At 41.0% G+C, this 18,941-nt stretch overlaps 1 protein-coding gene across 1 annotated transcript in view; it reads left to right on the plus strand.

The window, feature by feature from the left end:
- The first annotated feature begins 15,215 nt into the window (after positions 1 to 15,215).
- The window catches only part of REC114 (REC114 meiotic recombination protein), a 96,079-nt gene continuing 92,353 nt past the window's right edge, over positions 15,216 to 18,941 (plus strand). Inside the window, exon 1 of the mRNA XM_073801228.1 lies at positions 15,216 to 15,375. Within this exon, the coding sequence (XP_073657329.1) occupies positions 15,217 to 15,375 (159 nt within the window). The 5' untranslated portion in view covers position 15,216. The remainder of the gene's footprint in view (positions 15,376 to 18,941) is intronic.

Consider the following 18,941-nt stretch of genomic DNA (forward strand, 5'->3'; position numbering starts at 1 on the left):
AGGGGTGGGAGCAACATTTGCTTCTTGGAAATTAGAACACTAGTTAGTGACCCAAAAAAGGAAGTTGAGAAAAGGACTGCAATGCTAAACAAGGAAAGGAAACTAGTCTTACCAAGAACTCCATACATGTGGAGCATTATGTTACCTTGCAGAATCCTTGTAAGAATCCTGGGAGGCGGGTAATAGATTCCTATCTTACAGGTAGAGAAACTGAGGCTCAAAAATGATAATTTGCCCCATCCAGTAAAGTGAGGCGATGAGTTTCAAACCTAGGGCTCTTGGACTACAAAGTTCTTCCAGTATTTCTCAGAGGCGGTGCTGCGGGTATTCGGGGTGAGACAGTTTTTTATCGCACAACGTTTAGCAACTCTGGTCCCTGGATATTAAAGGTCAGTAGGATGTCCAGGTCATTGCAACAACTAAAAGTGCCTCCACACATTTTCAGAGCTCCCCTCATGGAGGGGTGGGATGCCCCAGGCTGAGAACCATGCAGATAGATCGATCTATGACGAATCTATCTGTAATAGAACAGCAATTTCAGAACAGGATCCTGACAGAGAGTAAGAGGAGGAAGGGAGCTTTGCAGATTTTCACACCTAGTGTGGAAATGCATTTGTGAATCTGAGTATGTGTCTTCCTACCTGGAGTTAATAATGTTCCTCTACGCATAGTGTGTGCACGCAAACCAACGTGCACATGTATGAGGTGTGCCCTTGAGTATGGAGTATCAAGTCCCAGGCTCCCAGGCCCCCTACTTCCTTCCTTCACCTTCCATCAGTCTCTTCTGTCCTGTTGGGTCGCCCTCCTAAATACGTCTCGCACCCATTCCTGCTACCCTGCTCTACATCAGACCTGTTCACCTCTCATCTGGACCACTGCCATGGCCCTGCCTATGGTTGCAGATGCCAACGATTCATTCTCCACACCGATGCCAGCTTGATCTTTCTAAAAGGCAGATCAAAAGACCACCTCACTCTCTAGCTCAAAACTCCTCTGTCACCGCCATTGCCTTCACAGTTTTAGAAGCAGACCCTATATCTAAAGGAAATCTTCAAACAGAAGTACAATATGTAAAGCAGCTAAACGCAGGACTGCTCTGTTGAATTGTATGGACTCCTTAGCAAGGCATACAAGGTCTTTCATGATCTGTCCCCTGCCTACCTCTCCAGCAACATCTCTTAAGGCTACAGAATGGGTGTGGCTTGGCGGCTAAGCCGCCAAGGACTCTAGAACCAAACTGCCTGCCTTCAAATTCTTTGCTATCTGTGCACTTACTATCTGTGCAAACTTGGGGATTATTTTTTACATCTCTATCGCTGGGTTTCCTTACTGGTAAAATGGGCTAATAGCACTTCATGGAGTTTTTTTAAGAATTAGGTTAGTTTATATTGTGAAGCACTTAAAACCGTCCTGGCATATAGTAAACACTCAGTAAATGTTAACTCTTATGACCTTTCTTATAACTTACCTGGAGTTGCCCTAAACGACAGGTTCCCTGAAATGGTTTGCTACCCACTCCATTACTTTGCACATTGTATATGTGTGTGAGTAGCTCTGCAGGGCTTGGCTGCAAGACCTGGAGTTATGAGACTACTTGAGAAAGGAAGGGACTTTATTGTAAGCACACGTGTGGACAGGATCTAGCATCAAGAAGCTATCCAGTACTCAAGGGGACTCCAGGCACCAGAGGCTCTAGCCAGGTCCCCTCTTCTCTCCGAGCACAGGCTTCATCATCCTTCTACTCTGACTGGACAGCCCACTCTGCATTCTCTAAATTCTAAAGGGGTTCAGTCTGATTGGCTAAATTCAGTTTCCAGTGCCTCTTAATTGGTTAAAGCACTTTGTGCCCAGTTACTTCACAAGACACTGTCTTCCTGTCAGAAGGCCACCTCTTGTCCAATCAGTGGCCTCTGTACTTCAGAGGATGCTTTGCTTTTCTTTGAATTATGTGCTGTGGATGAGGCAGTACAGCTGGAAGGGAGGTTATGATCAGTCTTCTCACATAACATCTTGCGACCTCCACTGGAATGACCTCCTTCCTACCTCTCTGCCTGGCAAACTTTCTATTTACCTATCAAGTTTGAACTCATGGACCACATGCTTCCCTGGTTTCTCTTCCCTGATTCTCCCAAACGGAATTGGGTGCTGTCTTTACACGTGTTGGACCTGGGTACAACTCTTCACTGGAGGATCTATCTTATCAATGTGTGTATTCCTGACTGCCTATCTATTTTTAAAAATACAATTCATATATAACATTGTATTAGTTTTAGGTGTACAACATGACCATCTTTTCACAAGAAGTTCTCTTGTGTCTCTAGCACCTGGCACACAATAGGTACTTAACTGTAAACTTTATTAGTGAATGAAAGAAATCTAGATATTTATTCAAAAGAAGGTAAATTTCAGCCCATGTTTGTTCTCTTTGCTGACACTGTATCTTTTCTTCAGAACTAAGACAAGTTCAAATCAGAGAGGAAAAAATAGAAAATCGGGAGAAATAGATGTTGTTTCTGTGACATTTTCAAACCCTCCCTCACTACCTGGAGGCAAAATTGCCTCTCATATCTGCTTTCTCTGCTCCCTCAAATTGGAACGTCTTCCAAAGGCTCCTCATGTCCATCCCTTGTCGACCTAGTGCACAGCTGCTCACCTCTGAATAATCTCTCATGTGTGAGCTTCTCTAGGAACATGTCTTTGACCTCCTCCCCTTCCGGACCTAGATACATCATTCCTCTGTGCTCTGTGCTAAGTTTGTGTGGTGCCCTATAGTTGCTTTTGTTACATTTATCACATAGGACGGAGATTTATTTCCTTATGTATTTGTCTTTTTGCCTAGAAAGGAGCTCACTGAGGGCAAGGAGAGGGATTTATTCATCTCTATAGCTCACATGCGCCCAGGATAGTCCCTGGAATGAAGTAGGTGCTCAATACATGTGTGTTAAAAAAAACAAACAAGGGCTTCCCTGGTGGCGCAGTGGTTGAGAGTCCGCCTGCCGATGCAGGGGACATGGGTTCGTGCCCTGGTCCGGGAGGATCCCACATGCCACAGAGCGGCTGGGCCCGTGATCCATGGCCGCTGAGCCTGCGCGTCCGGAGCCTGTGGTCCGCGACGGGAGAGGCCACAACAGTGAGAGGCCCACGTACCGCAAAAACAAACAAACAAGCATGTGGGATGAATGAATGAATGAATATAGGGTGTGTAGCTATTCCAAAATAGCAGAACATTCCCAAACCCTTTAGCTTAGTCCTTGAAAAGTGATCTTCTTGCTGCAGACCTCCTTTTTTCATTGTGTTTGGTTCAGAGTGAAACTACTTATTTTCTCTTCTCATAGTTTTCACAATCTCCCTGAACATATTTCAGCTGACTAGAGGGTGTAAGGGGCTGGAAAAATATTCACTAATGTTCCACTGAGACCCACTGTAAACATTTTCAAAGTAGTTTTTGTATGATCGCTTTGCCTAAACAAGGTCTCAGCACTCACATTTGGACGATATGTGAAATTCCTCTACTATCCCTAGTTTCTTCATGCTTCCTCCCTCCTTTGCTACCTTTCTGCCATTTCTAGGTCTGACAAACGTGCATTGTGCAAAATGCCAAGATGTTTCTGCAAGAAGCATTATTTAAGAAAAAAAAAAAAGCTTCTTCTCGATGCTTATTAGCTCAAAAACACTGATTCCTCACACCATGCATGAAAATTAATTTCAGATGTATTAAAGACCTAAATGTGAAACCAAACTGTAAAACTGTGAGAAGGGAAAATAAGTAAATATCACTATGAGCTTCCAAGAATAGAAGGATTTCTTAAATAAAACATAAAAATTCAAACAATAAAGGAAAAAATAGATTTGAGTCCATTAAAAATATAAAACTAATTATCATAGGGAAAGTTAGAACACAAGTAAAACACTGGGAGAAAATATTCACAACATATCTAGCAGATAAAGGATGGGTATCTAGAATATATGAAGAACTGCTATAAATTAATAACAAGAAGACAAACTCAATAGAAAATTGAGTTTCAAAAGGATATGAATGAGGAATTCATATAAGAAGAAAACAAAATGGACAGTGAGCATATGAAGAGATGCTTAATTTCACTAGTGATCAAGGAAATGGATATCAAAACAATAATGACTGTTACTTGCAAGAATTAAAATCAGACCACACCAGTATTGAAGAAGATGTGGGAAAATGTGAATTTTCAACAACAATGTAAATTAGTACAACCACATGAGAAAGAAAATTGGCAATTGCTAATAAAATTGGGAAAATACATACATGTGACTGAGCAATTCTATTTTTAGGTTTACACCCTAGAGAATAAATTATACATGGTTACTTGGAAACACATAAAAGAATAAAGCTGGATTTTTTTGTAATCATGATAAATTCGGGAACATTTTATGTCATAGTGTAGATTCACCCCCAAAACAGAGACCAAGACAAAGTCTTGCATGTTTATTTTGGGAAGTGATTCCTGGAAATAGAGGTGGGGGAACTGGGAAGAATGAAAGAGGGAAGGAGAGAAAGCCAGTCCAAGAATAGGTATCTAACTGGTTACCATTGTAAGCAACTCTAGTGGGGCTCCATTCCACTATAGATTTCTTTGGGAACCACAGAGAAAGCACCATGAAAATGTATTCTCCAGGGATAGAAGATGAGCACATTTATCCATGGTCTTCCAGCTTCCATTGGTCCAGGATTGTCCATATGTCTCTTACTTTTCCAGGTTGTATGCTTGGCAGAATGGCTGAGTAGGAGCTACTGGAACTCCCAGATTGTTCTTATCTTTTCTTTCACATGCTCTACCTCTTTGTCTTTTTGTTCTACTTTCTGAGAGAGTTCCTCAACTTTATTTTCCAACTCCTCTACTTTCTTTTATATCTGTTCAACATATCTTTTATTTTCTGAAAGCACTCTTTTCTCTAATTGCTTCTTTTTTCATAGCAACCTGTTCTTGTTTTACAGATGCAATAGATTTTCATGTCTCTCTGAAGATTTGAATTATTATTTTTCTTTTCTTCTCTATGTTATCTCTTTTCTCTGTGGTCATTTATCCTTTCTTGTTGTCTCTTTTTTATGGTGGATATTTTTCTCAAATATCTGATAATATTGTGGGTTTTTATTTAAGAGTGAGGCACTAAAAAACTGATTGCAGCTATAAAACGGGTTGGGCTGTAGAATTGGTGAACTTTGCTTTATGTTATCAGATAGGAAGTTCACTTTTACTCTGAGTAGCCCCCAAATGACCGATAAATAGGAGTTATTTAATCTCTCCATGAAAGAACCTTCTGCTTGAGGAGACACCCTGTGGCTAGGTATTTTACATTCAAGTAGTAAGAAGGTGTTCCATTCATAGACATTCCGTTAATCCATCTGTTTTCTGCCCCACATTTTACTCTGCCTTCTGGGGATACATGCCATCTCTGCCGGGCATGTTGGATTTCTTCTAGGCTATATCATCCTTCTAAGATTCTCCAGGCTGCAGTTTCCTTTGATCTACTCTATCAGTTACCCTTCCTCATGTAATTTTTTTCTCTTCAGAAACTTGTTGAAATGTGAACAAAGTTCATAAAGTTCTCCTCTACTTTACTTTGAGATCATAGTCTTTTTCTCCCAGGTGAGTTGATATCTACATTTATTAATATGAAAATACATTTGGTCTTTCATATTTCTGTTTTCAATACTTCTTTTTTGATATTTTGCTATACTGATATTTCATTTGATAATCTGCGATTACTTTTCTTTGTGTGTACCTGTGTGTGTGGTGTTTTCATCTGATAATTTGAACATTTTATAGTCTAATGATCTTCTAGTTGATAATCTTATAATTCTAACTTTATATAATGTAATTAATTTTATCATATAGCTAAACTTGAAAAGTATGATTTGAAAATTTATGTTTTTAATAATCTATTAAAAATCTATTACATTTTTGTGAGTGTCTATATGTTTGAATTTTCAGTACCAGCTTACACATGATTTCTCTTTACCATTTTTCTTTATTTTTCCTTTTTATTGATAGGTTTTTCTTTATCCCAACCCTCTTGTTTTAGTCTACTCCTTTGGAACAAAGATTACACTTCTATTTTTTTAGTAGTTTCTCTAATTTGTTGAATATATACACACTAAACTAACTTTTCTAACAAAATTGATATTATCAAATATTTTAATCCTACTTTCAGACATTGCCATAATTTAACTAGTTTTTGAACATCTCGTCCTCCATCTTGTTGCACTTCTTTAGAATTTCCATTTTACATTTTTACACAAAAAGTATTTTTTACCAGTCAATTTCTCTGCATTTTAAACAACTTTCTGTGTTATCATTAAATAAATCCTTTAATAATTATTTTAATGAGGGTCTGGAAGTATAAACTTTCTTAGTTTTTATTACATTGAAAATGTATTTATTGCTTAAATTGAACACTGAATTCACGAATATTGAACCATTGCTCCTAGGGGAAATGCAGGGTTAGGTTCCTGAGAGCCTCTGGTCACCACATTTCATCAACTGATCAAAGCCAACAGCACTATAACTCATGTCTGAAGGAGGCTTATCTAACACACATATTTTCTCCATAAGGCATGTCATAGCTTGAGCTTAGGAACACCAGCCAGAACTTCAGCATTATGCTTGGGAGCCATTTTAAACAGTGAAATCACCAACAAAAAAGATAAAAATGTGAAAAACATGGCAGTAGGTAGACTACAAAAAGGACCCTAGTTTATGGTATGAGAGCTGAAACAAGAAGGCTGAGTGTTGCCTTGTTCCACCTTAGGTGGGACCACAAGTGTCTGATGACTCAGAATTTTCCCTTCAATGCATATGTCTATGAAGGACCTCAAAGGTGTAGCATGTATTGATTGCGGCGGGGGGGAGGGGTTACAAATAAATTTTAGTGAGTAGGCAAATTTGCAAACATGGAATCTGCAAATAAAGAGGATTGACTATATATGTAACACAGTGACTTTTCACAAAATGAAGGCATCCATGTAACAAGCACCCAAGTTAAATAAAATATTTCTAGCATCCCTTTGGGCCCTCTTCCAAGGGTAACTACTGTCCTGACTTCTAACATCGTAGATTAGTTTGTCTTGATTTTTTTTTCACATTATGTCAATGTAAGCATTTGTTACGTATTCTTGTGTCCAGCTTCTTTTTTCAATATTATATTATCTGTATTGTTATATATGACATATAATATATTCCATGAATTATATTCACCCATGTTGTTGTAGGTCATAATAGTACTGATCATTTTAAAACATTTTTGTTAGTCTATTTTATACAATTCAGTTTTTCAGAAGTGAGTTTGTATTGCTATTGTTGCTTTTGTTGTCTTTCCTAGAATTATATTTCCTCATGTGTTTTAGACTTTTGATTTTTTAAAGTCATTTTAAGTGGAAAGTTCTCTGCTTCTTCACCTTTCCTTTACTTTCTTTTCTTATTTTTTAATTAAAACAATTTTTTTGGGAGTGTAGTTGATTTCCAGTGTTGTGTTACTTTCTGCTGCACAGCAAAGTGAATCAGTTATACATATACATATATCCACTCTTTCCTTTACTTTCTAGTAGTGGAAGGGATGTGTTGCTGCCTTCCTCTAACCTCCCAGGCCCCAGTCCAGAACCAAGTCTTACAGGGGTGTTTCAGCGCCCCTCTTCTGCTGCAACGTTAGGGCTATCCCGTCACAGAGGCTGCAGGAGACTTGGCTCAGTTCCTGCTTGTGAGGTTGTGTCTGTTCAGCTGCCTCCTTAGGTTCCTATTAACCTGGAAACAATTATACCAAGCATCAGGGTGGCAGCCTTGTTAGGCCCCCTTCAAAGAAGGGGCACTGACTCCCACTCCTGGCTTCGTGCAGGGAACCTGACTCTATTCTGTGCCTTGTGTGGAGCTGTTTGGCTCCTGTTTCTCTGTTGGAATGAGTCTCCTGGACTGTCTGGGTCCAGACTTGGAGCCCAGCATGACCCTGGCTTCATCCTTACTCACTGTTGCAAATTTCTGGCCCCAGAGTTGCTTGCCTTGTCTTTGATCCCAGTTATCTCTTTTTGGTTATCTCTTCTTATATCTGACCTGTCATTGCTATGTGTTTGGAGATGGAAGAAGATGTGGAGTAGTAACTTAACTATATACTATGGTGCCTGGGAGTCTGTATTGCTTTGTTTTACAAGGATAGAAAAGCCATTTTTTAAAATTTATTTATTTATTTATTTTTGGCTGCATTGGGTCTTCTTTGCTGTGCACAGGCTTTCTCTAGTTGCGGCGAGCAGGGGCTACTCTTTGTTGCGGTGCATGGGCTTCTCATTGTGGTGGCTTCTCTTGTTGCGGAGCACAGGCTCTAGGCACACAGGCTCAGTAGTTGTGGCTCGTGGGCTCTAGAGCAGAGGCTCAGTAGTTGTGGTGCATGGGTTTGTTGCTCCACGGCATGTGGGATCTTCCTGGATCAGGGCTCGAACCCGTGTCCCCTGCATTGGCAGGCGGATGCTTATCCACTGCACCACCAGGGAAGTCCCATGCAAAGCCATTTTTATTCAGATAAATAAAGCACTGTTCAAGAGTCCCCACCCAGGTGGAAACAAACCAAATGTCCATCAAATGATGAATGGTAAACAAAATGTGGTATATCTATATAATGGAGTATTAGTCGACCATTAAAAAGAATGAAGTACCAATGATACATGCTATTTACATGGATGAATCTTGTAAACATTATGCTAAGCAAAAGAAGCCAAACATGAAAGGCTGTCTATTGTATGATTCCATTTATATGAAATATCCAGAACAGGAAAATCCATAGAGATGGAAAGTAGACTAACGGCTTCCAGAAACTGGGGGAGGAGAAAATGGGGAATGACCGCTCCTGGGTATGCTGTTTCCATTTGGAGTGATAAAAATGTTCCAGAACTAGATAGTGCTGATGGTTTCACACCATTGTAAATGTCCTAAATGCCACTGATTGTACACTAAAATGGTTAAAAGCATGAATTTTATGTTATGTGAATTTTACCACAAGACAAAAAAGAGTCTCCACCCTTCTGCACACCTTCCCTACTGCTCCTTTTTGAATGTGTCACTCCTACTTTGCACCAACAAAATACCTGGTCTGTACCTTTAGGGAGCATCTTCCACATTACACTGCAAATTAGTTGTTTTTGTGTCTGTCCCTCTACCAGACGATAAGCATTTTCAAGAGAAGAGCTGTGTCCTATTCAGATTTGCTTCTCTGTTACCTTTCTTAGTGTCTGGCACAGAGTAAGCCCAACAAATGCTAGCTGAATAAAGGAATGAACGGATTAGCTGAACTCACATGACCACGAAAAAAAAAATCACCCTTTCTCCCCGTCTCTCAATTTATTGTTAGAATGATCCCCTGGGGAAAGGATTTTCATTTGGAAACATATTGGGATGCACTCAGGGCTGCAGTCTTTGGCATGAGAAAACAGTACAAGCAGCCCTGACCGTTCCCTGGGGTCCCCCTAAAATTTTGACCTCCCAGCTTCTGCCAGTCCTAACCTACCATCTGCTGGAGGTGCAGTTGCAATGGCTGCAGGCTCAAATATTCAAAATATTCTCAACAACTAAGCTAAAAAATGCTTCTGCTGAGTCACCCTCCGGCACAAAGCGTTTTCTTTACAATGCTCTCATCTGTCCTCTGAGGCGTAAATTGTAAATATTGCAGCCTCACTCCTAAATTGTAAATATTGCAGCCTTACTCTTCAGAGGTGGGCTAAATGACTTCTCCTGGGTCAGGCAACAAATGATGGAATAAGTGGTGCATCAAATTGGAAGAGACTTCAAGGGGGTCTTCCTGTCTATGCTCTGATATTTGAGTATATATTTGTAGGCTTCAGGGTTGTAAATTTCCTGAATATACAGCTCAGAGATTAAGATTTTGAGATACAAAAATTTCTTCCTCAGCTTTAGCTTCAGTTCTTTATGATATGGCTGAAGATGTTTCTTCTTGTTCCAACTTGTGTGGAGATAAAGATAGGAAAGGGTTACTAACCACCTCCCCGTGTCAGCCCTTTATACCCTCAAAATGATTTTTAAGTTATCCGTTTCACTCTTCCATATTAAAATTTGCAATCTTTTTGTTAAAAATAATTGAGGACCTACCATGTGCCAGGAACTCTGGATTCCAACATAAGTACAATATAAGCCTTCCCTTGAAGGTATGAGTTCCTGGCCTTTCTTTAGCGTTTGCTTAAAGTTCCTATTTCTGACTCTAATCCACCTTGGTAAAATGTGCCCCCAAATCTACCAGAAGGCAAACATTTTACTAGCTGATTAGTATTCTCTGTGTGTTTAACAAGTGGAAAAAGTCTGTATTAATCTCTCTTCATGTTGTGCCAGTGATCAGCAGCCTGTGGACAGGTTGGAATTGTCTGTGCTCAGTCACGTGGAAATCCCTTCAATTACCTGAAATGGAGCAGTTAGTTTTGCCTGCGAAAGAAACAGAGCAGAAACTTGAAAATAATTGCTTTCTAGAAGTGAGTGTAGAGTTCCATGGAAACATCCCTTTCTTACACAGCATCCCCAGGTCTGACATCATGGAGACACCTCACCTGGCTTGACTTATGCAAACAGGGCTTTTCTGGGAAACCCCACAGCCGCCAGCAATGCCCTGCAGCTTCCAATCACTGTGTGGTCCCCAGAGCTGTTGCTGAGGGACATGGCAGGCGAAGTAAGGGTGCATATTTCTCTATCATCTAGGAGACCCAAGGAGACTGAAGCGATCATTTCCTTTGCTGACTCAGCATCCTAGGGAGAGGGGTTGGATGGGGTCCCTGGCCTGCTCTGAAAGAGACGTGTGAGGATTCCAAAACCAGCCCTGCAGCCTGCCTCCAACGATTATGCTGACTACTCATGAAACCAGCATCTCTGTCATTTGTGCCACCTGCAAAATAGAATTACACAGTAAAAGGATTTGGGATCAAAAAATGTTCAGTGAAATAAATGACTGCTTTTTTATACTTTGGGGTTAGGTTTTAAAAAGCTGGTAACAGTCTCCTAAGAGGGGGATAGAGTAGTTCATAGTCACCTGTTATTCATTAGTCCTGATCACAAATGCTGTTGTTCTACTGCTGCTGGTCAGCAAGGCATTGGAGCGTCTGCTTTCGATGTGAGAGTGACTTTTCCCTCCTCTTACTGCCTTTTGTGCCATCTTCTTGCATGTGACTATATTATAGCTAAACGTGTGAAGGCAGAGAACTGTCTGCCTTGTTTGTCCCTGTCTTAGTTTGGGTTCCCCCAGAAGCAGACCCTGAGACAAAAATTCAAGTGCACGTAATTTATTTGAGACGAGATCTCAGGCAACGCTGGTAGGGGAGGGAGAGAGGGAAGAGAAGTTAGCCAAAAAAGAATCATCACCAAGCAAGTTACATCATGGGTAACTAGAGCCTGATCCCACGGGTGAACTCTGGGGAATGGGGTATTACACAAATCTCAGAGTTGTCCACTTGAGAAGTGAGGAAATTGGGTTATGTATATGCCAGTTTCCATCAGCCATTGGTTGAGGGCTGTTCCTGTGTAATATTAATTTTATATCCATATAAGAAAATGAACCTTAATTTTTACTTCACTTTATACAAACAATTTAATGCAAGGAGGATCATATGTAAAAGACAGAACTATAAAGTTTCTAGAAGAAAGCATAGGAGAATATGTGTACAACCTTAGAGTATGCAGGGATTTCTTAGGTAGGACAAAAAAAGCACTAAAAAAAAACCTGAAAAATTAATAAATTGGACTTCATTCAGAATTAAATACTTCTCTTTGGAAAACATTAAGGAAATGAAAAGGCAATAGAATGGGAAGAATATTTTCAATACATATATCTGACAGAAAACTTGTATTTAGAATATGTAAAGAACTCCTACAAATCAGTAATGGCAAAAGTTTTGAACAGATGCTTCATGAAATAAAATACACAAATAGCCAGTAAGCCATTTGAAATGGGGCTCAACATTATTCATTATCAGAGAAATGCAACTTAAAACCACAATGAGATACCACTATATATCCACTAGAGTTGCTAAAACTGAAAGGACTGGACGATGCAAATGTCAGCAAGGACAACTGGAACTCTCATATTTTGCTGGTGGGAATACAAAATGGTACAACCACTATGGAGAACTCTCTGGCAGTTTTTATAGGGTTAAACATATCTAGCTCTAGAAACTAGCAATTTCACTCAATAGTTATTGAAGATAAATGACAGCACATCTCTACAAATAAGACTGGTACAGAAAAATGTTCATAACAGCTTAAAAAGCCAAACAAACAGAAAACAACTCAAATGCCCATCAACAGGTGAGGAACAAATCGTGATACAATCACACAATAGAACGCTTATTCATCACTAAAAAGGAATGAACTACTGGTACATACAACAACATGGATGAAGCTAAAAGACAAAATAACACTGAACAAAAGAAGCAGATATAAAAGAGCATATTCTGTATGGTTTTATATATATATTAAATCCAGAAACAGGAAAGCTAATCTACAGTGATTAAAATCAGACAAATGGTTGCCCTTGGGAGTTGGAGACTGACTGGAAGGAGGCAATCCTAAGGGAACTTGGGGCTTTTGGAAATGTTCTGTATCTTGTTTGGATGGTGGTTACATGAATGTATATAGGTGTCAAAACTTGCCTAATCGAACATATAAGATCTATGCTTTTTATTGTATAAAATTACACCTTAATATTATAGATTTCTCTTTAACAAAGAAAACACAATGGCCATTAAAAACATGGAGTAATTTGCTCAATGTTCTGTCTACCTCCCCGTCTCGCCCCCAGACACTAGATCATGTGCTTCAGGAGGGCAGTAGCCACATCTGTTTTGTCATCTACTATATCCTCAGCACCTAGTACAGTGTCTGGGACCTCTTGAAAGCTCAAGTCACATTTGTTAATATCATAGGTTTTTTAAGAGCCTCTGTGCACTGAGCTGTGGCTTTAATCTCCCTTTGCAGACATGATCTGTTCTTGGCAGACGTTGGTGGCCCCAGAAGCTTGAGCACTGTCTAGGAAGGGAGCTTGCAGGTGGGAGCCCAGCAGGACCCTGGGTGTCCTTGGGCACTGACAGGGTCCCAACTGTGAGCACCATCTGCTCCTGTGAAGGGTTCTGACAGCATCCGCAGCCCTGGATCTGGAAGGTGAGCGCCTCTGAGACCGAACGTCAGGCTCCCATTCCCATCCTCCTGCCTATAGGGAGCCCACGGAAAGTCACTTTAACCCTGCAAATAGAAAGTACCCACAGTGTACCGCTTTGTAATTTACCAAGAAATTTCCCACATATGATCTTATTTTATCCTCCCTAGGACCCTGTAAGGTGGGTATTTGCTAACCCTGTTTCACAGAGAAGTTAAGTGATATCCCAAGGTCACACAGCTGGCAAGTGCTGGAATTGGGATTCAAACCAAGTTTCTAACCATTTACTACTATATTAAATACAGTACTACTGTGTCATTTAAGGACCTTCAGAAGCCATTTCTAAAATCTGACCCCTTCAAGCTCTACTGGACTAATGGAAAGATAACTAAAATATATCCCTTGTCTTGAATGCAATTTATTCTACATGTCCCTCAAAGATTAGTCTGCCTGGACCACCATTATGAGAGTGTCACTCCCCTATGCCAATTTTCCGTGCTCCTCACCATCTACCAAGTAAAACTCACTCTCCTTAGCTGCTGTTCAGTGCTCTTCTGCCTAACTCACCTTTGTAGCCTCATCTTCCTTAAAATCCCTTGCATTCTGGCTGGTTATGTCACTATCCTCATCTCTGCAACTTTGCTCCTCAACTTGCCCTCCATTTGGAATACCAATTTCTTCCATCTTCCCTTGGGATGCTTTTTCTCACCTTTCAAGTTAGGACTGAAATGTCACTGCCATTCCTGTTTGCGGACTTTTACCCTATCTGAATCCTTAGAGCACCTTTCACTTGGCATTAACTGTCAGGTATCATAGGTACCTCTCTTTGTCTTTTTTATTAGATCCTGAGGTCCTAGAAGGATAGATGCTGCCTTACCCATTTCCATAACCCTTGTGGTGACTAACATAGTTATATACTGTAGATATTTAATGGTGCTTTGTTGAGTGAATAAATTACCACTTCTCCAACCATTGTCTATACATTTAGTACCCTTTGAAATGCATGGTTTTAAAAATTGTTTACATTTTAACTCTATTAGTTTGGTTAACATAGCTTCCATCTTCCATACACAATGCTTCTGATTTGACACAAACTGGACAGATACCCAAATTCTTTGCAAGCGGGGTGGACACATGGAGAGATTGCAGAGTCCACAGTTCTACTCTGGCTGTGTAACCTTATACAAGTTGCTTCTACTATCAGGACATTATTTTGCCTCCCTCTATTCAACGGGGGTAAAAATCTCTGTTTTGCTTCTTTGATTTACCACAAGGTTATTGAGAGGAGAAATGAAATAACAGGTGTAGAAGTGCTTTGTTGATTATAAATCACTCAGGCCTGTCACTGAGTTGCACCTGCTTTTGATTGAGGTACACCTTTCACTGTCGGCAACATCCCACCCATTCTCTACCTTCTTTAAAAGAGAACTTGCCCGTCTGGGGGGAATATGTCTAGCGGGCTGCAGGATGATGAGGAAATAACCCTACTTCCTGAATGGTGGGTGGAACTGGGGCTGTGCTGCGGTGGGGTTTAAGTGAGCAGCGCCACTGTCATCTGAAAGTCTTCTGTGAGGAAGGAAAACACACTTGTCCAGACAGCCTCAAAGAGCCGGCCTAGCCCCAGCACGTAGAAGTTACAGGGAGTCGGCCAGTTTTCCCAAAGGTCTCAGAGCAGCCGGACAATGACCTGGGCTGCCTGAGGGAAGGGGAGGGCCCGAACGAGCAAAGGCAAGACCAACTACCATTTATAAGCGTCACAGTCCCACTTCAGGATGGAAGTCACCATCCTCACTTTGTCCAGCACGACGAAAAGACGCCTAAGGCCCACCGCTACGACTTTAACCCCAAGAGCACCGCCCCCAACCCCTACTCCCCTCCAACTCTCCCACCCCGCTCCTCCTCACCCCGCTCCCCGTTCGAGTCTCCGGGGCCTGTCCATTGGCTTCCACTCTTGGGGAGGGTGGGCCTTGGATCACCTCGCTTCCTGATTGGTTAGTTGAGCCGATTGGCAGGCACCAGCGAGCTGCGGCTGCGCTAGCCAGGAGGCCGAACATGGCGGAGGCGGGAAAAGAGCACGCGGGTTTCGGGCTCCCGGGAGGAGGTGCGGCACAGTGGCCTCTGCAGCGGTATGCCCGCTTCATGCCCTCGGGCACTGGAGAGCCACCTGGGCCTGGCCAGGAAGCTGGCACAGCCTCTTCCCCAACATGGAAGGTGAGGCCTGAGGGCGGGAAGGGCCGGGAGGCTCTCACCCACCGCAGGGAGGGAGGGGAGGCTGTGGCCTGGTACCTGAGTGCCATGCGGAGAGCCACGGCGACAGAAGGAGAGGACTGATAGGGGCGGTTAGCCGACAGCTAACGTAGGAAATACGTATAATGATTGGAACCCAGTGCATTCTCAAAATAATTATGCAAGGGAGTGGTAAACATTCATATATTCGACAGATATTTACTGAGCGTCAGTTATGTGTTAGATTTTATTCATTGTGCTCGGGGATGTATATCAGTGAACAAGGTATAAATGATCCCTACCCTTGTTTGTTTTTAGTCTAGTGGAGGACATAGTATTTATGCAGATACTGTATAATTATGTAAACTAGTTTCACCTCCCTTATGTGGAAGGGAGGGTTGAATAGTCTTTAATCAAGTTGTCTTTCTTCAGGCAGCCAAGCGTCACACAGAAGAAGGACTAAATTTGAATCCTAGCTTTGCCACTGAATTTCTGTGACCTTGGTTAAGCTGCTTATTCTCTCTGTACCTTATTTACCTTATCTTAAAATAGGGATAATAATAGTATCTACTTGGTAAAATTGTTGTGAGCACTGATTAAGTTAATATATATAAATCACCTGAAACAGTGCCTCATATAAAGTTATGTAAGGGTTTACTGATATTATCCTTTTTTTTTTTTTTTCCTGTCCTGGTGATATGTTTTAATGCCATGGGTTGCTGATCATTCAGTTCCTTTTGGTCTGGCTTGACTATTGGATGTGGACCCTGGGGTTTTGGATTGTGCGTGTGTGTATATGTTGGTGTGGTTTGGGCAGCAGCGGGTAGGAGAAAAGTAAAAGAAAGAGAACAATTATTCCAGGTAGAGGATGCAACGTGTGCAGAGGCCCTGCACCTGGAAAACCTCAGCATGTGTAATGTGCAGACAGAAAGAGTAAGGCTGGTACTTAGAGAACAAGGAGACTGATAACATGGAATGAGGTTGTCTGGAGAGGTAGGCAGATGCCTTGTGAACAGTGTCCTAAAACCAATAGGAAGACACTGAAGGATTTTAAGTTGGAACATTTTCATCTTTGAAAGTTCACTCTGGTTGAAGTGTGGAGACAGAATTGGAGAGGAATATGAGTAGAGTCAGGAAGATCACATAGAATGCTTTTGCAGTGTGGCAGGCACGAGATGGTAATGACTTAGATGGGAGGGCAGGGGTGGGAGGATGGCAGTAGAGATGGGGAGACCGGGCATGTTAAAGCTATATTTTGGAGGCCAAAATGACAGGACTTGGAGATTGATTGGGTATAAGTGGTGAGAGTAAACAACTTTTGGGTTTCTGGCAGGATCAACTGGGTTGGGAAACATTGGAAGAGGAACAGTGAAGGAAAGATCCAAGACTTCAGTTTCAGATGTATTGGGTTTCAATGTGTTTATGCAGCATCCAAGTGGGGGTATTGAATGGGTAGTTGGGTATGCTGGTCTAGACTCAGAAGAAACATCTGGGCTGGAGATGTAAATGTGTCGTCAACAGGAAGGTGACATTTATAGTTATGAGATGATACGAGATTCCAGGACCAAGCCCCAAGGTAGGTCAGGAGGGGACCGACTTCCTAAAGAAGATTGGCAAGGGACAGAGAGTTGGGAGGCACCCAGGAGAAAGCAGGTCCATCAAAGCTACAAAAAGTTACTTCAAGAGGGAGAGAACAATTAACTTTGTTGAATAATGCCGCAGAGTGAAGGATAATGACGACTAAGGGGTGTCCATTGGATTTAGCACCATGAAGTTCCTTAATGGTCTTTACCAAGAGAAGTTTCAGTGGAGTGAAGGGGGTGGAAGCTAGATAGGGGTGGGCTGAAGAGTGACTAGTAGGTGAGGAAGTGTGGCCAATGTGCGTGGATACCTCTTCTGAGAGACTTGGCTGTGAATGTGAGTAGAGATGGGGCATAATGAATTGTTCACCAAATCTAGACTGTTAGAGCTAAGACCATTAAAAAAGGCATTAAATACTTAGTTGTACTCTTGTGGAACATGGTAACCTGAGAAATTGTATAGGCTGCAGATGCAAAATGGGGTGAATAAAGAGTTAAATCGAAGAATGACTAATCTATAATAGGATCTTGTAAAACAAACTGGGAACGTTTGAGGACATAATTAATTTTTGAAACTGCCCAACAGGTTCCTTGATACCTTCTCTTAACACCCTTTAAACGCTTTCACCTCAGGCATCTTTGTTGGATGCATGGCCTCAGATGCAACTGGGTAACTATTAGATTCCTATATTGCAACCCAGAGGCCAGGGACATTGACCATCCTAAGGAACTGTTATTACTTTTTTTCCCTTTTCTTTGCAAAGCTCTTCATAATTGCTTATAAGGAGCGGCACTTCTCAACAGTTTTCTGATGTTTGGCATAAAGCCACAGCTACAGTGACAAGGGATGAGGTTTGGCTTTTGCAGTGCTTTTGAAAACTGAACATTTGTACCTTCCTTTGAATCTGTGCCGAACCATCCTACCTGCTGTGATCAGTTTCAGCCCAGGTCTGTCATTTGGGGAGGGAAAAACGAAAGAGAAAACAAGATTTGTTCTATTTTATGAGTTCTGTGACTATTGTGCAATAGTAGTGATAAAAGATGAGCCATCTAAAGAGCTTCACTAAGTCCCATGTGAATTTCTCATCTTAAAAATATGTGGTACCTGCAGTAAAAAAATATGTGTTAGGTAAAGCATAAAAATATATTATTGTGGAGAATAGAGTCATTCTGGGCTTTTTTTTCTCTAGGGGACTTTTAAGTTCAACCTTGAAATCTATTTTGAGTTTTTTCATTTTTTCCTGAAATTGTGGGGACAATCTGATTTCCTGGTACTGTTCTATATAGTTGTTTAATTACAGAGAAGACTTTCATCACAGTGGCTACATGCTAAGGCAAAAATGTTGACTTAAGAGAAAAAATGAATAGTACAACAAGTCTAGTACTTCTAAGACTTGAAGTCCTAGTTGAGAGGTAAGGTCAAGTCTAAGACATCTTATATATAGACTATGGAATGTATATATTGATTTATTTGTCTGAGTTGAATTATTATGAAAAGTTACTATCTGTAGCTAAGTTAACCACAATTTGGAAGCAAATACACTTTTTGTAATACTGTAAGAAAAAAAAAGTGAAAAAAATCAACAGTTTAGAACTGTGTTACTCAGATGTCAATGTGCATGGAAATCACTTGGGGATATTTTTGAAAAATGCAAATTCTGACTTAGTAGGTCTGGTATGGGCCGTGAAATTCTGTAGTTCTAACCAGCTTCCAGGTGATGCTGCTGCTGTTGGTCCAAGGACCAAACTTTGCGAGGCAAAAGTGTAGAAGACCTTGAATGAAATGGGCAGCCCTATAGTAAAATTAATAAAATGAATTTGTGGAGTCATGAGGTAAGGCAATCAGATTCATAATGAATATACAAACATTTTATTAATAGGGTTAATATTTAAACCGTCTGTCATTTAAGTGGAATGAGCAAATGAAATACATCTTGAACTTGATTTTAATTCCTTACATCTGTTAGCCCA

Source organism: Tursiops truncatus, chromosome 2, assembly GCF_011762595.2.
Source record: "Tursiops truncatus isolate mTurTru1 chromosome 2, mTurTru1.mat.Y, whole genome shotgun sequence".
NCBI lineage: Eukaryota > Metazoa > Chordata > Mammalia > Artiodactyla > Delphinidae > Tursiops > Tursiops truncatus.